The sequence below is a fragment of the Apis laboriosa genome, unplaced genomic scaffold, assembly GCF_014066325.1.
Source record: "Apis laboriosa isolate Shangri-la unplaced genomic scaffold, ASM1406632v1 scaffold4_cov146, whole genome shotgun sequence".
NCBI classification, from domain to species: domain Eukaryota; kingdom Metazoa; phylum Arthropoda; class Insecta; order Hymenoptera; family Apidae; genus Apis; species Apis laboriosa.
The window spans coordinates 6,223,258-6,250,411 of record NW_025223501.1 but is presented as its reverse complement, the minus strand read 5'-3'; the positions used below and the strand labels follow the sequence as shown (position 1 = coordinate 6,250,411).

The 27,154-nt window shown below is 22.2% G+C and overlaps 6 protein-coding genes across 15 annotated transcripts in view; 2 read left to right on the top strand and 4 right to left on the bottom strand.

Moving 5' to 3' along the window:
- The window catches only part of LOC122717329 (BUB3-interacting and GLEBS motif-containing protein ZNF207), a 13,058-nt gene extending 8,874 nt beyond the window's left edge, over nt 1-4,184 (bottom strand). For 3 of the 5 annotated variants that reach the window (XR_006347201.1, XM_043941300.1, XM_043941301.1), the window contains exons 1-5: nt 4,013-4,184; nt 2,853-2,979; nt 2,389-2,753; nt 1,872-2,205; nt 1,409-1,799 (exon numbers count right to left, since the gene is read on the bottom strand). Coding sequence is in view for 2 of the 5 variants with exons in the window: in XM_043941300.1 (XP_043797235.1) it covers nt 1,409-1,799; nt 1,872-2,205; nt 2,389-2,753; nt 2,853-2,979; nt 4,013-4,053 (1,258 nt within the window). In the remaining 3 variants the exon portion in view is untranslated. Of the gene's footprint in view, nt 1-1,408; nt 1,800-1,871; nt 2,206-2,388; nt 2,754-2,852; nt 2,989-3,706 lie in introns of all 5 variants that reach the window. The other 2 variants (XR_006347202.1, XR_006347203.1) reach the window with 2 other exon arrangements.
- Nucleotides 4,185-4,685: 501 nt separating this feature from the next.
- Nucleotides 4,686-8,026, bottom strand: LOC122717191 (zinc finger protein 33B-like). Of its 3 annotated transcripts, none has more exons than XM_043941020.1 (6): nt 7,535-8,026; nt 5,975-6,167; nt 5,739-5,878; nt 5,495-5,657; nt 5,165-5,419; nt 4,686-5,014 (listed from the first exon to the last, which is right to left on the bottom strand). In XM_043941020.1, the coding sequence occupies exons 1-6, from the start codon at nt 7,612-7,614 to the stop codon at nt 4,958-4,960; spliced, it is 888 nt and encodes a 295-aa protein (XP_043796955.1). In that variant the 5' UTR covers nt 7,615-8,026; the 3' UTR covers nt 4,686-4,957. The 3 variants fall into 3 exon arrangements, with proteins under 3 accessions (XP_043796955.1, XP_043796956.1, XP_043796953.1); XM_043941021.1 differs by having other exon boundaries at nt 4,692-5,066; nt 7,848-8,022; XM_043941018.1 differs by having other exon boundaries at nt 4,694-5,066; nt 7,535-8,021.
- A 1,543-nt stretch (nt 8,027-9,569) lies between these two features.
- Nucleotides 9,570-12,713, bottom strand: LOC122717086 (protein deltex). The gene is made up of 6 exons (XM_043940808.1): nt 12,130-12,713; nt 11,516-11,708; nt 11,166-11,432; nt 10,780-11,065; nt 10,395-10,713; nt 9,570-10,196 (listed from the first exon to the last, which is right to left on the bottom strand). Exons 1-6 carry the CDS (start codon nt 12,297-12,299, stop codon nt 9,845-9,847), a joined length of 1,587 nt encoding a protein of 528 aa, XP_043796743.1. The 5' UTR covers nt 12,300-12,713; the 3' UTR covers nt 9,570-9,844.
- Nucleotides 12,714-13,110: 397 nt separating this feature from the next.
- On the top strand, nt 13,111-16,316 carry LOC122717098 (ubiquitin carboxyl-terminal hydrolase 30 homolog). Of its 3 annotated transcripts, none has more exons than XM_043940833.1 (7): nt 13,111-13,233; nt 13,530-13,685; nt 13,774-13,932; nt 14,253-14,416; nt 14,593-15,000; nt 15,098-15,433; nt 15,505-16,316. In XM_043940833.1, the coding sequence occupies exons 2-7, from the start codon at nt 13,586-13,588 to the stop codon at nt 15,748-15,750; spliced, it is 1,413 nt and encodes a 470-aa protein (XP_043796768.1). In that variant the 5' UTR covers nt 13,111-13,233; nt 13,530-13,585; the 3' UTR covers nt 15,751-16,316. The 3 variants fall into 3 exon arrangements, with proteins under 3 accessions (XP_043796768.1, XP_043796767.1, XP_043796766.1); XM_043940832.1 differs by lacking the exon at nt 13,111-13,233 and adding an exon at nt 13,237-13,368; XM_043940831.1 differs by lacking the exon at nt 13,111-13,233 and having other exon boundaries at nt 13,242-13,685.
- Nucleotides 16,317-18,175: 1,859 nt separating this feature from the next.
- On the top strand, nt 18,176-21,491 carry LOC122716958 (nucleoporin GLE1). Of its 2 annotated transcripts, XM_043940548.1 has the most exons (9): nt 18,176-18,259; nt 18,542-18,659; nt 18,740-19,021; nt 19,142-19,543; nt 19,639-19,729; nt 19,829-20,125; nt 20,198-20,502; nt 20,579-20,957; nt 21,029-21,491. In XM_043940548.1, exons 2-9 carry the CDS (start codon nt 18,627-18,629, stop codon nt 21,289-21,291), a joined length of 2,052 nt encoding a protein of 683 aa, XP_043796483.1. In that variant the 5' UTR covers nt 18,176-18,259; nt 18,542-18,626; the 3' UTR covers nt 21,292-21,491. The 2 variants fall into 2 exon arrangements, with proteins under 2 accessions (XP_043796483.1, XP_043796484.1); XM_043940549.1 differs by lacking the exons at nt 18,176-18,259; nt 18,542-18,659 and having other exon boundaries at nt 18,888-19,021; nt 19,146-19,543.
- A 44-nt stretch (nt 21,492-21,535) lies between these two features.
- Nucleotides 21,536-25,952, bottom strand: LOC122716959. The gene is made up of 7 exons (XM_043940550.1): nt 25,841-25,952; nt 23,809-24,269; nt 22,648-22,876; nt 22,326-22,468; nt 22,117-22,246; nt 21,849-22,031; nt 21,536-21,751 (listed from the first exon to the last, which is right to left on the bottom strand). Exons 2-7 carry the CDS (start codon nt 24,190-24,192, stop codon nt 21,585-21,587), a joined length of 1,236 nt encoding a protein of 411 aa, XP_043796485.1. The 5' UTR covers nt 24,193-24,269; nt 25,841-25,952; the 3' UTR covers nt 21,536-21,584.
- Between the last annotated feature and the right edge of the window lie 1,202 nt (nt 25,953-27,154).

Sequence of the window (27,154 nt, the reverse complement as noted above, 5' to 3'; positions counted from 1 at the left end):
TAATAATAATAATAATAATAATAATAATAATAATAATAATAATAATGAAAATAATAATAACAATAACAATAATAATAATTAATCAATTAATTGATAAGAATAATAATAAATATAATGATGTATATATATAGATATATATAGAGAAAGATAATATATATGCATATGTATGCATATATATGTGTATATGCATACATATGTATATACATATTATGTATGTATATATATATATATAGATATGCCATTTCACCGCATGCTAATTGCTAAGAACCAACCTTGTTGCGCTTGTATAAAACACGATTTTAGTAACCAGACTGGGTTCGTTCAACACTCAGCAAGGAGTGACTGGGCGCCCTGCAAACGCACCGTTAAAATATAAACGTACAAGACAAACGCTCTCGATCCTGGCATACGGATGAATCCTGAGCATGCTAATATTGTAATAGTTATTTCATTTTTCCCCTTTTTTATTTTGTTTAATATTATCGTATTTAAAATATCTCTTGTGTGCTTGTTATGTGCCAAAATTAATACAAATCTAATTTTTATCTTCTATCACTCTCATTCATCCACAACACATTCCTAACCATCGATAAATCTATTTGTTGTTGAGGGCAAAGGGTAAGGGCTGCATAATGATGGATGAAGTGCAAAGGTATATTATACTGCATGTCAGATGGAAAACATTTTTTTCTTAATGATCGAACTATATTTCTATTAAATAGATCATATAAACCTCAAGCTTTTGGGTAAACCTATTGTCCGAAGTTATCTCTCTAATTGAAAAATATTCAGGATTTCTTACATTAGAATCAACATAATCATTTTATAATACAAATTAAGATTACTTATTGTTACAGTTAGTAAAGAAAATATATAATTTATCTGATTAAAAAAATATACTGTGTATATGTATGTATATATATATGTATATGTATATATATATATATATACACATATACACATATATATATATTCCGTGAAACGTACAATATATTATCTATTAATAATAATCATCATCATTATTCTTGATTCATTTCTGTACTTGATTCATGAGTATATTATATCTATACATATGTATATGTCAATATATTTTACTTCGGATCAAGTATTTTGAACATAACTTTTCATTGTCTTTGAAACAAGAAATAAATATTGAACCATTGAAGAAATATCAGACATATCAGAAGATAGAGCAAAAAAAAAATAAATTTTTATTCAATAATATAAAATAAGAAATATTGTATTAGGCATTTACTTAATACATCTTCAATAGTACTAATAAGATATTGGAAGGGATACATATAAAAACAATTTGATTTAAATTTGATAATATTTACGCATATTAATGAATATTGATGAGATGCTCTTGTTGAAATAGAGATGAGTATTTAAAATCATAGAGACTTACCTGGTGGTAGGCCCATGGGGGGCGGTCGCATCATGTTACCTCCATGAATCAGAGCTGGTGCGGCTAGAGTCATAGTGGGCCGCATAAGCGGAGCCATTAATGCAACAGAACTAACAGGCATCGCTGCAGATGCAGGAACCATTACTGCTTGTGGAGGTCTCTGAAATCTTTGTTGTTGTTGTTGAAGTGCATTTAATGCCGCTTGTTGTCGCTGCTGTTGATCCTGAAATGCAGCAGCTGCATTAGCAGCAGCAGCTTGTTGCTGCTGCTGTTGCTGTTGTTGTTGTTGCTGTAATACAGCAGCTTGCTGATTGGCATCAGCAGCTTGTACAGTTCGAGTTTCTTCAGTTTGACGACGCTGATATTTTGGAAGTCTTGCTCTAATTTCCTCCTGAAGTATATAATTTTTGTTTTTAATTTCTATATCTATTACTAATACATAAATAAAAAAAAATTAACCTACTAAGCTAAGATCTTCTGGAGGATGAATGATTTTAATGGCAGCACTAGTAGTGGCTATAAGATTTACTTTCTGATCATTTCCAATATTATTATTAGTCGTAGTATTGCTATCTGCATTACTATATGCAGGGAATGTTGGCTTAACAGGTCCTATAGATCCACCAGCCACTGATGTAATTGGTTTAAAATCTGTGCCTAAAGGAGAAGTCACAGATGTAGATGCAGCTGTTGAAACAGCTGCCGCACTTGGAAATAATGGTCGTGTTGGCGGTATGGATGCACCTGACACTGGTGGTTGTATACCTGGTGGCATACCTGGCATTCCAGGCATCATACTATAAAAAGAAAAAAGAAAAAGAATTTATTCCTATATTTTTTCTATTATTTTTATATTTTTTTTAAAACATTTACAAATTTAAAAACATTAGATTGTATTTACCTAACTTGTATTAAATTAATATCAGATATTTAACTCTTCTTTTGCGTTGTCTGGTTTTAAAAGAATAAATTATACATACCCAGGACCCATGAAAGGTGGACCTACGGGACCCATAGGTCCCATCATATGATGCATGGGTGGTGGGAACTGTCCCATTGGTGGCATACCAGGATGAGCTGCCATACCTGGCATTACACCTGGCATCATGTTGGAACCTGTAGGCATTGCTCCTGGTGCAGAACCTAATAAACCTTCTGGCTTTGTTTTTTTCCGAACTGGTTCATCTTCACCTGAACTTGGTGAACCAGGTCTACCACCATTTCTTTGCCTTTCATGCTCTTTTGCATCATTTGGTGGTATACCTTCCATACCATAAATTTCTATTTCAATATTGCTTCGATTTGGCAAAGAATTAGGTACCTTATCTATTGCTTCTTTATGTACCTAAAATATAAAGATAACAATTTTTTGATATCTTTATATATGGGACAGTTTATTCAAATTTATATAATATAATATAATATAAAAATTTATTAATATTACCTGCATACAATGTATACTAAGTCCTGGTCCCGTATAAAGCTTTTTATGACAAATGTGACATTTAAAATGTTTTGCTTTTTGATGTTGTATAAGAATTTTTTCATCTTCAAACTCCCGATTACAATACCTTAATAAACTAATTAAGGACAATATAAATATAAATATTACATAATAATTTAAACAATATATTTCATTAATAATTTAAAATTATATTAAAAATATAAATTTATATTATTTATTCAATTATTTATGATTTATTGTAATTATGAAAATAATAATATATTTCATATAAATATCAAATAAATAATGATTATAACACTTAATAATAATCTGATAATAAAATTAAGAAATATTCAAATTAATTTTATAAAATTTTAAATTCTTTAACAAACAAATTTATTTATGTATTATAATTATAATACATATAAATTATTTATCAACTAAAAATTTTATTATCTTAGAAATTCTTTCTTTTAAAATTTAGAAAAAGTTTGAATCAATATTTAAAGTAGTTTTAATAAAAAAACTATAGTTTATAATATTATTAGTTTACAAAAATTTCCATAAATGAAAATAATTAATTCTTATCATAAATGAAAATAATCTCTTTTATCTTTAAATTTTTATTAATATTAATCTTTTAAATATATATATTTAAATTGTATTTCAATAGTAATTTTTATTTTTTTACTTCATTAAATCATGAATTTTATATATATGTATATATAAATATTTCATAATAAGTAAATAATAATTCAATCAAAATAATAAAAAGTAATTATCAGAACTTATCTTAGAATTTGATTTATTAATACAAAATTATATAATCTACTCTTTATTTCGTAAATAAATACCTTTAATGAAAAAAATGTAGCCGAATATAGTTGCTAACGAAATATCGATTTCTCACGGATTCAGCCACTTTAACTCGTCATACACTTTTACTTAACGTGTAAAAATGTTTTACCCGTTGCAATAAGAAACTTTTAAATTGTAAACTAAAATGTAATAAGATAACATAATATAGAGATTAATACATTTTTAAAACTTCTTTAATCTTATGATTCTAAAAACGATATAGTCATAATTTTGATTTACGATCGAAAAATATAATTACGTAAAGTATATCCCACAATAAAGGATATTTTGAAAAAGGATACCAACACCAGGGTCTTGATTGCTTCTTCTTTTTACGTCCCATATTTTCTTACTAACTTTTAGCAATTGAAAATTATTAAAAAATATGCCACTAAATGTTTTACGCCCACGTAATAAGAATTTAAGTCGTAAAGTAACTGCACTGCACACACACGTAAAAATCGACGATGTAAAATGGCGACTGCATCTTTTCCGTATTTGACGGAAGGAACTGTGTGTGTGTAACCAATAGTATTACTTAAAAATTACTAGCTTATTGGAGTAAATTTTCCCTAATTAATTTCTAAAAAATATTACTGATTATTTATATTTTGTCAACATTTCTCATTTAATTAAAATAAAAAAAATAACAAATCAAATTTTTTTCTTTATAAAATTTTATATTATTTTATATTAATAAAATTTTGAACATATTGGTTTTAAATATATTTAATTTGTTAAAACAATTGTATAAACAGAAATTTATATATCACTTTATGACAATACTTTAATTTTTTATATATCTTTTAATATTTTTGCATCTTATTTATAATATTTATAATATCTAATAAATCACAAATATGTAATATATATATATATATATATATATATTTATATATTTATATATTTATATATGTATGCCTAATATACAAAATTATACAAATATTTAAAATAATATAAATCTATGTTTTTTTGTATAACAACATGAAAACTAATAGTTAAGAGAAAAATTGCTAGAAAGGTGAATTAAATAAACAAAAAAATATGTATATATATTAATATAAAAAATACTAATACAGAGATTATAATCTACAATCACATTATGTTTGCATAGAAGTTAAAAATAAAATTTACGTGATAATTTTACAATGACAATCATTTTGATATAATTTTAATATTTAAAAAGTATAAACATAGAAATATTTTATAAACAATAAAAGACCTCCGTTAGCTGCAAATTCTTTGTTTTAATGGAAGATCACTTTCTGAATCACTGGATTCATTAATAGCACCAGGTTCATCATCTGAAGAAGAATAATCTTTTTGTTTTACTTTTACTTTCTGTGTTCTTTTAGGCTATAAAATAACAAATTTTATTAATATAATTATTAAATTCGTAAATTTGATGAGCACATACAAAATAAAAAAAAAACAAAATTTAATTGATACAATACCTTTGTCCAATTTTTAGCAGATCTTTTAGAAGTATTAGTTTTTGGGACATATTTATCAGCAACTCCTTCAACACGCCTAATATCAAAATCTTGGTCTACTTTAGTTACTGTTTGTAATCTTTGTTCCTCTGATGTTACATATAGATCATCTGATTGATGATAATTATTATGTACTTCATATGCTTTTTTGCTACAAAATAAAGCAGCACATACTGTACATTTTATTAAATCTTCTGGAACAGCTTCCCTTTCTTCCTGTTAATTTCAAAAGATAATATGATACATGTGTAATATAAGTTGTTTACATCATATTTACTTATATTGCTTTACTTGAGTATGTGCTCTTTCCAAATGACGCTGTAAATTGAATTTTATGATATATTCAACACCACACAAATGACAGTAATATACACTTAAAGCATCATTCATTGAATTCAATTTAATTTTATTGCTAGGGGGTGGTGTTGCTATTGGTTGAAACAAATGTACCATTCTATAAATTAAATTATTAGATGAAAATTAGATGAAAATTAAAAATATTTAAAAATTTAGTATTAGTAAAAAAATTTACAACCTTTTATGTATAGAACGATAATGATAATCTAAAGCTTTTTCATTATAAAACAATACATCACAGTCTTCGCATTTTTTATGTTGTTCTTTCCTTTCACTTTCAGATGAATCATGCGATGTTTGATGATTATCTCTGTGTGTCTAATAAAAAAATAAATTATAAAATTAAAAGGAAAATACAAAATATATACATAAAAATACATAATATATTATATATAAAAATATATAAAAACATACTTTTACAGGAAATTGCATTCCACAATAATGACAATAAAATTTTGTTGGTGAATTAGGATGTACTTTAAATCTATGTCGTATTGTTGCAGTAATTGAATCAAATGTTTGTCCACACATATCACATTGGGTATCGTCATTTTTGTTAGTCTTCACAGATCTACCTCGAGTATCTATTTCTTTGTTGGCATGTTTTCTAAATATAAAACATATAACTTATATATATAATTATATATATAATTAAACTTTTTATTTCTAAGCCATTTTCATTAATGAATTCAGTAAAATTAGTTTTTTAATTCATTTTTCTTTTTTTCTTTTCCTAAAAATGAGTTATTAGAAATTCCATGAACAAAACAAAATATAACTAATTATATTAAATATGCTAAGATATTTACTGTTTTTGAACAAGAATTTTAAATTATTAATAAAAAAATTTTCAACATACATAAAATAAATATATTTAAATATATATTTTAAATATATTTTAAATATATTTCTATATATTAATATATAGATAATATATGTTAGAAAAATTTTATAAAAATGCCATATATTGATTAATTTTATTTTTTTATTTTTTAATAATTTCTTCTAGGATGCAAATAACTATATAATATAAAAAAATAATTTAACTTTTGTACAATAAAATAATATAAATTAATATATAAATTAATTATTTAATATTTATTTAATATAATAAGATATATAATATAATATATAATAATATAATATAATATAATATAATATGTATAATATATAAATAAAATGATTTATATATTATTATATGCAATTTAATTTATCCTAAAATACAAAATAATTTTTAAATCTTATAATATTTCTTGGCATAATAATATTAAAATATGCAAATTAAAATGTAAAATATGTAATATATGTAATAAAATTTACTATGAAAAAAAAATTATTAAAAATTATTAAAAAAAAGTATTCTTAAATCTAAATATTAATTTAATCCAAATTATTTGAAAAAAATTTTAATCATAATTTTATACTTATTAATTTATTTAGCTTACTTTTAAATTTTAAATATTTTATATAGAATTACAACAAAATTAAATATATTTTTAAATAATAAAATATTTCATATTAATTAATATTAATTAATAATTATAATAAATTTCGAATAAACAATATAAAATTATTTTTTAATATTCATCAAGTATATAAAAAATATATTAAAAAATTGTATCTATTTAATAAAATTAATAATAATTTAAAAATATATTAAAATCTTTTTAATATTATTGATTATTATTATTTATTTATTATTATTATAATAGAAATAATTCTATCTCAAGAGCAAAAAAAAAATCCAAGCAGTCGGAAAAATAGCGCAAAATAATCTATCGCGCTATCAATAATATAATTGAAAATTATCATTAATAACTATTTAAAAATATTTTTGCTTATTAAAAAATTTTTAATTCAGAATATGTATTGGAATAGGATGAAAAAATAGGTTGTAAGTATAAAAATAATGTTGTTTTATAAGATTGCTTGTATGGTTATAAACATATCAAAAGGAATAGTTTCTTTTGGTACCTAAAATGTGCCTGCAAAGCTTCCTTGGATTCTAATTTTGAGTCACACAAAACGCAATTGTGCTGGCCTTTAGCACTCATTTAGGCGCGAATTCTTATTTCAAAAAAACATTAGAAATCTACCGGACGTCTTTGCGCCAGGTAGTATAACATATACAAATCTTTCACGCTTTATAATTCGATCGTAATAAGTATATCAATCAATCACAATCCGTAACAATATTATTTTTCTTTTTTTCAATACATTGTTGTTTCTCAGCATATATGTTTTTTATACATACTTAGTTAAATGTAAAAAATTTCATAGAACTCACGTCCCCGAAGAAAAATCAATTTTCAGCCATTTTATTGGATTGAAAGTCGCGCCACCTATCGTATACCAATCCAAAAAATATAAAACGATCAGTTTTCTTGAGTGAGCGTGCGTAATTTCCTTACTTACTCTTATAATAATCTTAAGTTAAATTCGTAAGCAAATTTAATTATATATATGTTAGTGAATATATATGCTAGATTAAAGCAACAATATTTGTTGTGAATATATAATTTTATATAATTTAGTTGAGACATGTATTTTAAAACATAAAATATAATTTTTAAATTCATATATTTAATTTTTATAGAAATTATTTTCTATAATATATTATACAATATAATATGATATAATATAATAGAAAAAAACGAATATACAGATATAATTAATTTTTTCAATCATTAAACAATAATAAAAAAAATTAACAAATAAAAAAATATAATTAATATTAGAAATTTTTAAATTTTATCTTATTTATATATATTTTTTTTATAAATTTCAACATTTTAACAAATAATTCATTTTATAATAATTTTAAGATTTTGAAAAAATATTTTTCTGTATTAATAATTCAAGAAATGAAATAATTTTTTTATAAAATTATATTTTTCATTTATATTTATATCATTATGATATTAAATATTATAAATTTTGAATAATAAAAATATATTAAAATTTAAAATTGCAAATATCTAAAAATTAAATTATAATATTAGAAATATGTTGCACGTAAATACCAAGATTTTGACATTTTGAGTATATATTAAATATCTACAATTTTGTTGAATATAATTGAAAATATTTATATACATTACAAATGGCTGTTATATATTTGTTCCATTATAATTTAATAATAAATAGAATTCAAAAATATCAATAATAAAATATCAATATCTTAAAACACAATAAACAAAATTTATCCTATAATACACATTGTACCGTTGCAATATTTTTCATGTTGCATAACAAAAAATACATTTGTATTTTTTCAATAAAATGATGATTTTAAATCTCATTACAGGACGGATTATATTTTATTAAGATATATAAAATAGATTAACTCTTTAAGACGATTTTTATATTTTTTTATAATTATTTATAATCATTTATAATCTCAATATTCATTCTCAATAATATTCTATATATAAAATTGTTATTTTCTATTCTAAATATGAAAAGAAAAATTTTTAAGTTTTTTTTGACTTAATTGCATGAAATTTGTATAAAATTTTAATTCTTTTATTCTCAATAGCATTATTTGAAATGATCTTTAGTATCATGTATTTATCATCTATATGCAATGTTTTATCAAGACTTTATATATTATCATATTAATGAATTGCGTGATCTTTTTATGTAATAACAGTTATATTTATACTAATGTTAAAGAAAAAATTATATATATATTTTTAATTAAAATGTATAAACTTCAAAAATATGTATTTGGATATATATATATATATATAATATATATAATCATTAAAAAAATTAGATACTAAAATTAGATAGATAAAATATAAGATACTTTAAAATGAAAAATGAAAAATTAAGAATTAAATTAGGAATTATAAATGTTTTTTAGTTTATATTCTATATATATTTACTTTATATTCATGTGATTTCATTTATTAATTTATTTCAATAAAGTTTTTATTTTTTTTTTAATTTGTTTTCTTTTTATGTTAACTTTTCTATTATGTTAAAATAGATATCAATGATATATTAATCACTAACAAGTATATTACTTTTACATACAAATTTACATAACAATTATATGCATAATCATTTTATCTATAAGAAAATAATATTGACTTTGAACAAATCAAAACATTTACATTTCAATATAATTATTTTGTATCACTTGATTATATTAAAGATTAATAAGAAAATTAAAATAAATATACATATTATGATTGTGCAAAATTATATGGCTATAAAGTTTAAAATATTAATTATAAAATTATTTTGCACATAATACATTAAATGGAAAATATTTCATTACAATTCCTGATATAAGGTAGAAGATGATTGTCTATCTATTACACCTTGAGCTGCCAATTCAGCTAATGTTCTTTCTAAATAACTTGTATCAGGATAACCATGACCAGTTGTTGATGGACCCAATTCAGTTTTGTGATGAATTTCATTCCATGTTACTACATCCTCTCTTCCAGTAGTTACCGATCGTCCAATTGTAAATATTAATTTTCGTTCAAATGCAATTTGTAATAATCTTAAAACTCTACGACCTAAATTATTATCTGGAAGATAACATATTCGTGGAAAACCTACAGCATAATAAGCTTGTCCTGGATTAGGATGTTCTCTTCCTTGAATTCCTGATGGAATGCTAAAATTAAGCATTTTATTTATATATTTAGAAGTTAGTTTAAAGTTTTTCAGTAAATATTAATGAAAATATTTTTACATAAATTAATATTCAAAGTGAGTAATATTTAAACTAAGATTAATATTACAGAAAATTCTTAAATAGTATTAAAAAATAATTTAATAAAAAACTATAACCTATGTTTTTTAATCTACTTACTCATAAGTTATTTGAATTGTATTTGTATTTGGAAAACCAGGCAGTGCTCGAGGTATTCTTGTCCAATTCATAGTTCCAGGAGGTTGATTTCCTCTTTTCTCTCCATAAATTAAACGACAAACAGGACATTGTATATACATAGGAGGTTGCTGACAACTAAGCATTGCATTCAAACAAGTTAAATGTAATCTATGTTTACAACGAGTCAACTCTACAGTTAATGGTTCTGGCATACCAAGACATACAGGACAAGAATCGCAATTATCACTTTCTACTACTTTTACATATTGAGAAATAACATCAGATTCAGCATCAACACCTAAACAAAATAATAAATTCTTTTATAAAATCACAAAAATAATTTAAAGAAAAAATAATAAATTACCCAAAACAGCATCTTTAAAAGCATCATCACTTCCTACACTACTATCCAGTAAATCTATTGGATTTTCATGACTAAGATATGTAGAAACTGTATCAACACTTGGTCTTCGTCCACTTTTTGTACTACTAGAATCTGCATCCAATGTATTATCCCAAGTTTTTCTTTTTTGTCCAGATTCAATATTTGTAATTGGATTATTTTCTACACCATGCTTATTACTAAATATATTAAAATTACTCAAAATAACACGAGCTATATTTGATGCACCAGTGTCTCCATTTTTGCCCTGATTATTTATAATTTATATTAATTTATATTAATTTAAATATTAATTTATATTAATATTATAAAAAAAAATTCATACTAATAAGAATTATTTTTCCAACCTTCTTATTATTTTTCTTTGTATTTCCAGTAGATGATTTTTTATGTGTAATTTTTGTATTTAAATTTTTAACAGTTATAGATGTTTTTTTTTCAGAAATAATTTGTAATTCTTCTAAAGCAACTTTGACTAAAGGATAAGGTGCTTGCTGAATACGACGTATTGGCCTTACATATCCAGTACAACAACGGACTTGAGTTAAATTACAAAAATTTATAATATAAGGAAAACCTAAATAAGTTTTAGAAACATCAATGGTTTTATCACCCTAAAAAAAGAATATTAATATAATTCTTATAATTATAATTAATTTATAATTAATATTTATCATCAATTAATATCTTTATTTACTCTTGCCCATGCTTCTTCTATGAAACATTGTACTTCCATATCATATGTATGCCAATCATCTGTATCACCAGCCCATTCCCATTTAGCTCCTTTTCCAGCTGGTGAACTTGGAAGATAAAATTTTCTTCTAACATTATGTATCTCATTTCCATCTTCACTACATTGTGTTTTAGTCTTTAAATTTATATAATATCTATTTGAAATAATAAAAATATATCTTTTATATATATAAATAAAAATAAAAATTTATAATTATTTATTTATTTAATACATTTATCTAATATAATTTCTTTTTCAAGTAATAATAATAATAAATTTACATAATATTAAATATTATATATATATATATATATATATATACATATTTAAAATTATAATATTACATAAATTTATTATATATATATAGAAGTATATATATAGTATAAATGTAAATGTACATATATTATTCTAAAATATAAAATGAAATGATTTTTTCATATTTTATACCCTTTTTAAAATAATTTTTAATTTATTTTTCATTTAATATTTATTCATATATTAAAAAAATAATAATAAAAATTTTCAAATAAATGTATACTATAATTTTCAATAAAAAAAATAATATAAAATCTAACCTATCCAAATTTGGATCCGCATCATTTAGAAAGACTCGAGTAAGTTTTTTACAATGTGCTCGCTCAAGATGTTGTGATACTGCGGGACTATAAGGCCGCCATCGTCCATGACGATTTTCCCATTCCCACACAACAACAGCGTGACCGTGTTCTTGTGCCTGACCGTTCATTTTCTTATATAAAAATTTCACACATATGTAACACACACTTGAGTAACAAACATTTTTAATGTGGAAATATTTTTATCTGATGTTCACTTTAATTTATCTTATTGCACATAATACACATTAATACACACTTTCACATAAATGCATATAAATAAATATATGTTATACTTCATTTATATGTTTGCAAATAAACATTAATGTTTTTGCTTTCTTTCAATTAACACTAAAATCAAAATGATAACACATAATATTGAATTTTAAAAATGAATGGCGAAAAGAAACATAAAAATTAACGTTATTCCGAATCGTTTTATTTGCAATGAAATACAACGCGAACAAATTCGTCTGAAGTACTACTTATATACATACAATTCTTAACATCGAGCAATCGAAATATCGACAATCGACTTCAAACAATCGTGTTTAAAAATTCTCATTAGTTAAGTTTACGTAGTTAACATTAAAGGAATAAATTAAAAATATTTCGAATTATATTTCAATATTTTTAATCAATATTATTTCTAATTGAATTTAGCATAACAGAAAAATAATAATTTTATTATTTAATATATATTTCAATTATAATATAACTATATTTTTTTTTTATCTCATTATTTAATGATATTTTATTACTGATCTAATATTTTACTTATTTATTCTCTCTCTCTCTCTCTCTCTCTCTCTCTCTCTCTCTCTCTCTCTCTCTCTCTCTCTATATATATATATATATATATATATATATATATATATATATACTCTGTATGTGTGTGTGTGTGTGTGTGTGTCTTTCTCTTTTTCTTCATTCTCTTTCTCTCATCATAATACAATTTCTATAAATTTAATTATATTTATTACTAACATTCACATAACCTTCATAAAAATCTACATATATCTATGTTTACGATGCCAAACGAGTAGTGTTTGGTCAGAGTACTGAGTAAAACAATTTTATGATTTGTAAAATAAAAAAAGACATTGATTTTATCAATATATTTCAAAAATAATAATTACGATTAAAAACAATAAATGAATGATATTTTTTTGTGTTATTATTGTACAGATATCGTTCAAAGTATAGTCAAATTATTTGTATAAACTGAATTTATTATTTAGTAATTTTAAGTAAACTATGAAAATATTTAAAATTTAATTATTTTTCGTTGAAATATTAATTATTTAAAAAAATATGTGTATTTATTAATGAATATATTTGTTCATGAAATTAATGCGTAGGTTAGTTTTCGCAGTTTTTCAAGAAAATTTCAGATTTCAACGAACATTCCGAAAATATGGATGTAGAAAAAGTCGCTGTGTTTGCCAGTATAGGATTTGCAATAGCTATTGCAATATTTGTTTTATGGGGTCCATCTCCTAAACCTAGAAAAAAAGGTATAGTGAAAAATATATTTTCAATTCTTATGGATTTTCAATTCTTATTTAAAAGATATATTTTACTATATTTTACATGTTTTTTCAGGAAAAGTCATTGGAATCAATAATTTAGGATATACTTGTTTTTTAAATTCTCTTTTACAAGCTTTAGCTGCATGTCCAATATTTATTGGATGGTTAAAGAAACAGTATGATAAAAATGGAAAAGTTAATTTCATTTCAACTCTACTGTCCGTTTTTGAAAGTATGCAATTATTTTCAATAACATATTATTTATTTTATGAATTTTTTATTATTTTTATTATTTTATGAATTTAAAAAAAAATTAAAAATATAAATATATAAAAATATATATAAAAATATAAATATGATAATTATAAATATAAATGATATTTTAAATTTAAATGATATTTTTATTAAAGAATAAGTTATAATGTAAAAATTTTATTTTTTAATTTAATTTAAAAATTTAATAATTTAGATAATATGTATATATGATATATTTCTAAAAAATTAATATAATTAGTATTTGCAAATGAATAATATATACATTTTTTGAATTAGAAATCAATGGATATGCAGAAGATTTATATGGTGATGTGACACCAATTGAGATCATTTCGTCTCTTGGCAATCAATGGAAATTTGCACCTGGACATCAAGATGTACATGAATTATTTCATATAGTTCTTAATGCACTACAAGCAGAAATTCAATCTGGAAGTAGGGTATGTTTGCAAATTAAAAGTTAATGAATTCAAAATATAATAAATTATATTAAAGTCATATTATTATATACACATTGCTATATTTTATAATATTGAATTTTAAGTAATATTTTTAAATAAATTTATTTTTAATAAAATAAATGACAAATTAAATATATTTATAATAATTATTTCAGAAAGGTTGTTTGTCTGATGCTTTACCACAAAGTCCAATAATGATAACAGATACAAAAAAATTGGGTGATCCTTTAACATTTAGAAGTGTATCTTGTAATGATATTGTATCAGTTAATAAAAACCCTAACATTCCAAATGGTTTTGATAAAAATTGCAACAATCATGTAATATCTTCAACGACATCCATATCAAGTATTCCTATGGCATATAACAAGCCAGGTATAATCCTTGCTAGGTCTTCAGAATTGCTTTCAAGAAATGTTAAACTTGAAGGAAATAAGGAATCTTTTAAACCATGGAGTTCTTTATGTGCTATGTCATTTTCTAATACTACAATATCAGTAGAAGTCCATCCATTTTCAGGTTCATTAACTAGTCAATTACAATGCAGCTGCTGTAAATGGAAGGTTAACTTTTTATTTTAATTATATCTTTATTTTTTATATTATATTATTTTATTCCATAATTGTAATTATAAAAGACAAATAAGATTATTTTTTATAGTCTGCAGTTCATTATGACAAACTAGAAACAATTTCTTTACCCTTGCCACCTTTGGGTACATATATAAAATCATATCATACAGTGGAAGAATTACTAACACGTTTTGTAACTAGTGAGATTGTTCAAGATGTATTATGCGATGGATGTGGAATGCGTTGTTTAGCTACTAAAACTCTAACTCTAGGAAAACTTCCTAAATGTTTATGTTTACATATATCAAGAACCACATGGAGTTCTTCAGGAATACCAATTAAAAGAGATGATCCAGTAAAATTTCCCGAAATATTAACTTTAGATCCTTATACTTTTACAGAAACTAAAAAGCGAAATGCACAGGTATTATATGCATATTAATATATATTGTAATTTTATTTATTAGAAATTTAATATGAAATATGAATTAACAGGGTGATCCCGAAGCAACAATGTTACTTAGTCGAACAACTATACAAGATAAACATAAATATCAATTACGTGCAATCGTAGAACATCGTGGACCTGTTGATTCTGGACATTTTGTTTGCTATCGACGAGGAAATAAAATGAATCAATGGCTGTATACTTCAGATAATGTAGTTGAGAGTATATCCTTAATTGAGGTTTTATGTGCCACACCGTATCTTCTCTTTTACGAGCGTATTAATAGCATATAAGAATAGTTAATAATCAATTTTAGTAATTGCAGTAAATTTAGAAATATGTGATGACTAAATATATTGAAATAATGTAATTATGATGAATGGAATTTAAGAGACTGAATGTGTTTTAATATTAACTTTCACGTTTTTATCGTAAAGCATTTGAAATTATTTCAAGCTATTTAAATGAATTAAGAATATTTAAATTTCTGTACATTATGTATTAGATTTGATTAGAATCACTGTATTAGATTTTTCCTAAGATATTGATAAGTATCATTGTTATATAAATGATACATAAGAAACAAAAGTAAAATGTTTTTAGCTTAAAAAATATGACGTTATAGTTTTTAAATTTAATTAAATATTGCAAAATTTTTAATTGTATATTTTAAATGTTATATATGTTAGTAATTTGCGTAGAATAAAGTATTCGATATTTAAGTGTAGCGAACCTGTAGGATACCGTATATACTGATTTTCGTACATATAAGCTGAGTCGCCAAAGACTAGAAACTAAAATAGTTGTTTGTAATAAAAATGTACAAAAAATGTATAAAGAAAAAAATATTTACTTCAAAGATAAGTATTATAACATAGATTTTATTTTTAAAATCATATATTTCGAGATTTTAAATCTAAATTTTTTTGAATGAAATGGTATATTTGGTATGGTATATTGATTAATATAATTATATTGCAAATTTAAAAAAAGTGAATAAATTCAAAGATAAATGAAGTCAATAACAGTATCAGGGCTAAATGTTATAGCGATAATCATTTTATTTATAAACATTATAAATATAATTGTTTCTACTGATTTTCATTATTCATTCATTGATAGTGATCAATCTTATTTTTAACTTGTAAATTAATATGATTCTAATGAAATGAACTGCATTACTTGAAATTTCAGAATTTTTGTTGCAAATGAAAGATATATATGAATTTATATTTGAAAGATTTAATAGTAATATAAATAATTTTATTAGTATACTTATAAATAATATTTTAATTAAATTTTGTTCCACAAAAAATCATTCAAAGATCAATATGTTATTCATGAATTTTTTTTTAATTAACTACTAATTAATATTACATTAAAAATATACCATACTATTTAAAAAATTTGAATAATTTTAAAATTTCAGAAAATATGATTTCAAAAATAAAATATTTGTTGCAATATTTGTCCTTTGTAACTTTTCTCCTTTTATTTTTTAAATTCTTGCAAGCAAAGAAAATATTTTAGATTCTAGTTTTAGGTAATTCATTTTAGAATAATATATTTATAATTTATAATTGCATTAAATTGCTTGATAAATTATATAAATTATAATAAAATTAAAATCAAATTGTGCCAAATCAATTTTTATATGTGAAGTAAATTATTACTTTATACATCTAAAAAGGATTTAAAAGATTAACTTTAGATATGTATTGTAAATGAAATATACTTTTGAGCAATTAAAAAATAATAAGTTAAAATCTTTAATAATATTATATTATATTAATCTTTAATAATATTATTAATATTATTATGATATAATTTCTATGAATAATAATTTGTATATATTCTTTATATCATTTTTTCTATAATTTCTATCTTGTATGTTACATATAAATTATTTTATTCATATCAATCTTTTTTTAAATAAAAATACAATTATATTTTTACGAAAATCTAAAATAATTAATTGTGAGATAATAAGATTAATAATTTTATTTTTGAATCTAATTCTTATAAATTTTAAAATTGATATAAAATATACATAGAATACAATAAATATTTTATTTTAAAATGTAATCTTTCGTTATAATATTGAAATATCTTTCATTATAAAATAATAATAAAAAGATAAATTAAAAATATAATAATAACATTATATATAATAAATATAATATTATTGGATACATTTTTTTTATTTAATTTTATATATGCATTTTATTTGTATATAGTTCTTCATTTTTAAAGATTTTTGTGACCATGTTGAATTTTTATCCAATCCTTTTGAAGAAATATAATGGCATTACATTAATGCGAAATGCATTAAAAAGGGTTGCATAAAACTTCATCAAAAATCAATTAATTTCTTTATTAACCGATCAATCATCATTTTACGTACATATGTATGTATATATTTTATTTGTTATCCTATATATATGTATTCAATTTCTCACAAAGTCACAATTCAATTTCATGACAATTCACGCTTATAACCAGGATTACTAGAAAATTCCTGATGCCAACCTATATGTGACATCATAGAAATACTTATGTAATAGGATAGAGTGGGAATAATTGAGACTGGGTTGCTTGACACGAAAATGCGATACCATCTACTTGTTATTTTGTAGTACTACATAGTACGTCAGTATCTTCATGACGTCAATAGACTAGTACGTCAGTACGCATAGGTCAACAATTGGCATAAAGAGTTTTTCAGTAACTCTGCTCGCGATTTGCGAATCGTCAAATCGTCATTTTTGATGAATAATATTTGATATGTTTGAAGAACAGATGGTATATATATATATATATATTGCTGCATTTTTATATATGTTTTTATATATATTTTATAATTTAAATGACAAGTAAAATGTTACTATTTGAAATTAATGTTTATATAAATATTTTTTGTGATATCACTATATGATTTATAAAGTAATATATAAGTAATATATAGTAATATATATATATATATAAATATATATACATATACTATATATGCATGTGTGTGTGCATGTGTGTGTGTGTGTGTGTGTGTGTCAAATAAATTTGAGCAAGCATTATATAAATTTATAGGTTATAATAATACTTGTAAATTTTTGTAAATATCGAATGTCTTGAAATTTATTACGTCATATTTTACTTTCAACGTAAATACAAAATGCCTCATTTCATAAGCACCAAAGATGAAATTGTGAGTATAATTATTATAAATATAATTATTTTCTATTTCTCTTAATAATTCTATAATATTACATTTTGATTTTTTGGTAGGTACAAAACATGGACGATATCAATTCTGATTTTGCTTCTCTTAAAGTATCTGTTTTGAAGAAAGCTTCTCGCATATCAGGCGAAGTAGATAGAATTACAATTGGTCCTAATTCAATAACAAATGAAAATGAAAATAAAAAATCAGAAAATATAGAAAATGAACAAAATTCTTGTAATATAACAATTCCAAAAAAATCTATTCATTCACAAAATAATGGTATTACATTTTCAGTAAAAAAAATTCTTTTAGAAAGTGAATATCAAAGAAAAGAAGAAGTTCAGGTAATATATATTTATATATATGTATTTATTCTTAAAGAAAAATAATTACATGTAATACAATTTATACATATAAATAAACGATATATTATCATAAGAAATATAACATTTCAATTGTTTTAGAAAGAAATTGAGCGTCATTGGCAACATATGAAAGAAAATGGAAAAGTTATACAAGAACATATAGCAGTATCACGTTCACATATGGCTAAAGAACGTGAACGTAGAAGTAAAGAAAATTATGCATACATATTAGCAGAAGAAAGAATGGCAGAACAAGAAGAAATACGAAGAAGACATGAACGACAAAAAGAAGTTGAAGAATATAGGAAAGAAATAAAAGAAAAAGAAGAATTGACCAAAAAAATAATGATTTTAAGAAATATGTATGTTAAAAAATATCATGACATTATAGAGCTTTCTGAAAATTTTAAAGATAAAAATTCTTTTACACTATCATCTTCTTATGCTGTAAAATTAGAAGAATTACATCTTCAAATGAAAGTTATAGATGAAAAAATTAAGGTAAGAAATAAACAAGAAGAATTTTTTTAAATATAATATTTTAAATACTTTTAAATATTTGTATATATTAATATATACATATATATTATTTATAGATAGGTGATATAACATCTGTTGATTTAAATATTATAGTAAATCTAATTCATCAAATTGATGAAATGTATGGTATGTTTAAATCAGAGATAGGTAAGTTATTCTATATATTATATATTTTTTTTTTCTATTCTATGTAAATATAAATTTTATGTACATATAATTCTTCATATTTTTTATTTTGCTTTATAGATAGAATAAATGTTCAATGCGAAAGAAATTTAATTGGAACAGAAAATACAGTACATTCTCATATTCAATTACCAGTTTCAGAAAGTCAAGAACTTAAGAATAATCAAATAATTTCTGAAACAGCTATTTCAGAACAAATAAGTACTAATAATTCAGAAAATAATAATTTTCAAGAATGTGGAGATGAAAAAAAGCAAAGAAGTTTACAAACAGATAATATATCTTCAGATATTTCACAAATAACATCACCAACTGCTAATATAGAAGAAAATATATCAAAAACTGAATTAGATAAAGGTATTAGATAAAGGAAATAATTTTTGACATAACTAATTTTTGTTTTTACTTTATATTCGTTTTTATTTTTAGATCACTTATATGAATATGTTGATAAAGATTTGTTAGAAACATACATGAATAGTCAAAAATTTTTTGAAAATCATGTAAAAATGCTCGATGAATTTTTATTATCTGCAGCTACGAAAAAATTTAGATTTGAATGTCAAAAAGCAATAAATATACCTGTAAATGCAATATCAGGTATTAATCAACAACATCTGAAAGATAAATACGAAAGATTATATAATTTGCTTATGGGAAAATCTTGGCCGGATGTTAATCAATATCCGCAGGGTGCAGCCTTTTGTAAAAATATTTTAGCTAAAAAGATAGTTGTATGTAATAATTTCATATTTAATTTATCATATTATAAAATTTAACACATATGCAATGTATAATTTATTTTAATAGAATCAAGGTGAAACACTTGTTTCAAGTAAACCAAAGATGGCATTTCCTATTGCTGCCATAATTGTAGCCCTTTGGAATGATCATTCCGATTTTGGTGATCTACTTTTATCTCATTTTCATAATACTTGTCCGTTTACGGTTCCTATTTTTATGCCAAAAATGGTAGGACAATCGAATGAAGATTATTACAAATTAATGGGTTACAAATATGACGAAGATGGTACAATTGAGAAGCATGATAAATTTTTAAAAAGAATGTCTGGTTTGATGAGATTATACGCTTCTATTACTATCACGATTCAAAGAAAAGGAATTACTAAAACTAATCCACATGGACTTCAAAATGCATGGCGATGGTTGGCTGCTATTTTAAATATTGGTAATGTAAATATTTAAGAAAATAATATAATATAATGAATTTTTTGTAATTTGTTATATTTTTGTTTCCAGAACCACGAAAAGAAGTATCAGATATATGTGCAACTCTTTTATTGGATATGCTTGAAGTTGCTGGAAATACATTATGGATTGCTTATCCAAAACAATTCCATAAACTCTTAATTTTATTATCGGAAGAATATTACCCACGTATGAAAAATGTAGGATGTATTGGCAGTGGTCCATTGGTACGATTAGATGAATTTTTGCGAAATAGTTTAAGTAAAGGTTCAATAGCTGCTCCTGATGGTCAACTTCCTCCAGATTTTTGGTGATATCAGTATTATAAATTAATTATTTAATCTGAATTATATACCTTGTAAATTTTTAGCTGTTATTGATATTCGTAAATCATTGTCTATATAATATAATATATGAGAATTTTCTCATGAAAAAAAAATTTTAAACTAATTTGTATATATAAAAAATCATTATTTGAATATCATATCTATTTATTAAACTTTCAATGCATGAAAAATAAAAAATGTAAAAAAATGTAAAAATATTAAATGATTTATGTATAGTTTTGCGTATATCTATAATTGATATATTAAGAATAATATGATTTTTAGTAGTATGGTACACTTGTAATTACAGATTTTATGCCATCAAAATTATATAATTTTTCAAAATTTTTGGTAAATCCAGTAACACCAAAAGGAGCAAATCTATCTATCCACTTTTTGTCTTGATTTAAATTTAACAAATAAGTTGTAATTTTTTTTGCGAGGATATCTGCAAATATAGAATGGAAATTAAATTAATATTAGCATGAAAAAAGACTAAAACACGAATATAAGATAATTCATAGTTATTCTTTGTCTTTGTATACCTGAAAGTGTTTTTCGTGCCATAATGCGGTAAGGTGGTAAAGGTCCTAAACTCATTAAAATATGAAGAGAATCAATTCCTGGTAATGTGTTTTTATGGCACTTAATGACAGGAGATTCTAAAATTCCAATTTCTGCTTGTTTTCCTGCAACCATTTGTAAAGTAGCAACTTGTGTATCAGCATCTAAAAATTAAATTTATAATTTAATTAACATTATTATAATGCATTGAAAATAAAAAAAAATATAATTTTATTATAACATACAAACCAAGAATATTTCCGAAAAAGGCTGGATTTTCACCCTTCGTATATAAGTAATTAAATAACAATGTTGCTGCCCCGGTGTTTTTTTTTCGATCTGGAAGAGAACATCTATGACCTCGAAAATCTATTATGTCCTATAAAAAAAATTCTCAAATCAATATATTTATATTTTTAATTGTAACGCATATTTAAATTTTTTATCATATGTTATACTTGTACGTGTTGTGCACGATCTGAAGCAACAATAACATCAGCATAAACACACGATGAATTATCTTTATTAAGATGATGTTCGAAAGAGAAACTGACAGGTAAAAGCTTACCATCTTCCCATTCCCTATTTGCTGGTAAAATAGCTGAAAAAATGTTAATTATTATATTTATTTATTTATATATTATACTTGTAAAACAAAATAATCACAGTAAGCGATAGTAACCATATATCTCTATAATCATATATAAAATTATTCAAGATAGATTAATATTATTATTTATTTTTCATTATATAAATCGACAGTCAAATATAATAACATACCAATATCCGCAACTTCTTTTGCAATTGGTCTATCGCTTCTAGGTTCATATAATAGTACCACTGGTTTCTCAGTAGCAACTTCGATTGCTTCTACAAATACTTCGAACAAGTTAATAGGTAATGAAGGCACAAGATGCGTTGTTAAAACAAGTGGGCGTTCATTTAAAACTGGTGTAGAAAGAGGAGGATATTTTCGAGGAACAGCAACATTTGAAAGTTCTTGAATATCCTGAAAATATTTCATTTCATATAGTTGTCAGTTATTTATATAAATATTTATATAAATTATTTTTTAATTTCCAAGTATTTTTAAATGCATAAATAAAAAATTATAATAAAAAATTAAATTTTCACAATAGATAAAAAAAAAATACAAGTATATTACAAGTATATTATAAATTCACAGAATATTTTAATCATAAAGAATCTAATAATATTTTATTTTTCGGATTAATCAATATGGATTATAATTTTCTTTTCATTGCAAATTTTCTATAAAATTAGAAAATGGAAAATTAAATTAATCAAAGAAACGTGCATTGAAAGAAAGAAAAAAATTAATTTTATTTTAAATTATTTAAATAATTAAATTTTTTCTATTGTCAACGAATAAGATTTGCGAATAAATATAAAAAAACATGACGATTTTGATGACATTTTATGAAAGACCGTGCAAAGTGAATTCGATGAACGAAATCATTGCTTGATACATGATTGAATACAAAATACACACAAAATATATAAATATCATTTTTTTTTTTTTTTTTTTAATATATATTACTATTTTTAAAGTTGTGCATTAGATTGGTGAGTAGCAGAATTGGTACTTACTAACAGTAATATCGAAATATCATGTAAAATTGCTGATTAATATTTCTAAACAAATATTACTATCGGATAATATATAATACGATATAATGGATAACACTATGATTAGGATATCGATGATCAGGGTATCTTTCACGATATCATGCTATAATGTTTATAACTTCCATTGTAAATAATAATTTTTCTTAATATTGGCATCATATCAATAATTTTTATTTTTATTGATATATTAAATAATATGAAAAGATATAATTATTATTATAAAAAAAGAAATGAAAATAATTATTTTAAATAATTATTTTTTATTTTTTAATATGGATTCATAATACTTACTTTATTAATAGGAATCATTTTGTATTTCGAAACGTTGACTTCATTTAAAACAATACTACTTGAACTTTTACATTTGTTATCTTTTGTTTCGATATTTTCCACTTTTGATTCAATATTTTTTAAGTCGATAATATCAAGCTTGGAACGTTCTGGTTTCAAAAGTTTTGAAATTTCATTTTCCAGTTGCATTTTTTCCTGTTTTTTCGTTTCTTTTAAATCATTTTTTTCTATTTCACACACAATGTTTTTATGCATTTGACAATTTTCAATAGAAGCGAATGTAGTATGTATTAATTTTTTGGTAATTATTGGATTTTCTTTTGATTCAGAATGAATTTCATCTTGAATCGATTTATTTGACGATGTTTTTGTTTTGGATAACATTTTTTGTGCGAATTTTACGTCCTTATAATTTTATACTTTTTTATAATGTAATGATAGAAAAATTCTAAAAATTAATGCTACAACATATAAAAATGTTACGAATTAATAAATATTTCCTATTTGAAATTATGCAGAGTGCTTAATTATGCTATTAATTTTCAGTTTTTTTATTTGTGTGATTTTAGAAAAAAAATGAAAAAAAAACATATGTTTCAATCTTTTTTATTCATATATAATACGATGATTGGAAGAAATTTTTAAGTTTATAATGATTGTGAAATGAAGATCGTCGAAATGATATTTTAATTTGATATTTATTTTCTTTTATATTCTTTTATATTTCATGATTATAATTGATATTTTTTTTTTTTATCCAAAAATATTTGATCAACACTATTGTTTTTTTAAAAAGGGAAAAATTTTTCCTTTAAAAATTTACTATCATTTCCAAAAAATTTTTTAGTTAGTTAAATTTATCTATTATTAAAAATATGATAATTAAATATTCTCTGAATTTATTGAATTTTTAAATTTAAATAATTTTTCTGAACTTATAAGTAGAAATTAAAAGAATTTGATGATTAATAATTTAAAAATGTACTGTTTAGATATTTATGTGAATTATTCGCCTGTTATATTCAATTTTAATTTTACACGATAAGAAATTGTAATAACAAAACATTTTTTTTTTAAACCATAAATCTTCATATAGAATTAAGTGTTTACTATTATAAATACAATATATATGTTAAATGTTCAAATCAAATATCATAGTTATAATTACAAATTCCTCATATTTCATTTTTAATTATTGTATAATTATTATTTGTGCGAACTTTGTGAGTTTGTTAGTTGTATAACTTTGTAAGTTTCGAATTTAAATGACATATTCCGATTATATGCAATCTTATCGGTATTAATTTCTCGTCTTAATTAGTGATGAAAATAAGACAGTTAAATTCCATATTATTTTTATAATTATATTATTTTCTAAGTAATGATAATATCTCAATTAGATTTGTAATTTATTTAATTTCGATAAATAATTATTATATATTATAATATATAAACAGCGTTTTTTTAAAAATGATTATCTACGCAAAATTATCAAATAAAAAAATACACATTGTATGATCATTTGTTATTAATTTTTTTATAGTTATTTTATATAAATAAGAAAATATATTATTAAATAAATTGAATAAACGCACATTACATTTAAATAAAATATATATTTTGTAAATTACAAATTCATAAAATAACTTCAAATAATTTTAATAAGATAATAATAAGATATATTCATAATATTAACATTTATGTAATAAATTAAATAAATTAAACAATTTGAATATTTATTAAACAATAAACATATTTATTTGATATCGATAGATTTATAAATTTATTCAAATAAATAAGTATTTTATAAAATTTATTTTAATTATTTTTAATTTGATACCAATTAAATGAATATACATTAAAAATATACACGATGAATTACTTATTATATGTATAGTATTGTTTAATAGAAACTTCATTAACCTCGACAAAATATAATATACAATAATTCAATGTGTAACAGTTATTGAATAAAAGTTCTTGTATACCAGTTAAAATTTGCTTATATATTAAATTTCAAAATTTAAATTACCTTTGTTTTCATTGCTCATACGTGGAGTACACTGAATCAAGACTCGATGATGAAAACTGTCAAACGTTCGATGACAGAATAATTGGAATATTACTTGGAACGTGAGTTTGGAGGCAGTTATGCATTTGTGAATAATCTTCAGTCGATTGCCGCGTGATGGCTGCGTGTTCCAGTGAAATAATGCCATTTCACTGCAGGTTCCAGTGATACCGGTTGGAGGATGAAGACAAGATATATGTGACGAAAATATTTGTATAATCGTATTATTCATTTTTTGTATGAAACGTGAAATAATGTTATTAATCTATCTTTATTATTAAAGATAGATTTAATAATTAAAATTTCATAATATTTTTATGAAAGCTAATTTAGTTTTATGAGGACTAATGTATAATAACAATAATTTTTATTTTCTTGAAAAAAGGTTAACAAGAGAAATAGGTAAATCTTGTTATTTTAAATATTACATATTATTTTTTCTCATATTGTACAAATGTATGATAAATGTAAAATATATTTAAAAAAAAAATTTAAATATTCAAATTATAGATATAAAAAAAATAATTATAAGTATATAATCAGATAAGATACAAGGATATAAATAAATGTTTGTATTTATGTTTAAAATAAAGAAACAAATTTAGAAATAATAAATTATTGTATGCATATTTATTATCTATAAGTAAACAGAAAATAATAAATAAAAGATAATTTTAAAATTTAAATAATAAAAAAAATTTTAATATTTTTTTAATTGTAAGATATAAATATGTAACAATTATTTGATATTTTGACAAGATAATCATTTACAATATTTTTATTAAAAATTTATATCTGTTTTCTATAAAAAATTGTATATCAGCATTCCTAATTACATATTGTTATTGCATTTTATTCCAATATAAATTATTTTGTTTTATCAAGAACCGAAGTTTAGTAAATTCGGTTAATTAAAACGAGTGATAGAAACAAATCACTGAAACGCACAATTGTTGAAAATCCATCGATGCATCATAACTCACTTTCATTATTAAAAAAATAGAAAAAATAGATCCTTAACAACTTTGAATTATTTAATTTTCAAAGATTAAATTTTGCAAGTTTAACGTTTAAGTTTTGAAAAACTTCGTTCCAAAGAATATTGAATATAAATTATACGCTTGAAATTGAATTGTTCGTATTTTTTACATCGTAAAAATATATATTTCATAAATTATTCTAAATTAGGAATAAAATTTTATGTGAATTTGAATAACTATTATTATTCTTTTTTTTTTTTTTTTAGCATTTTATTTATATTGATTTATACTCGAA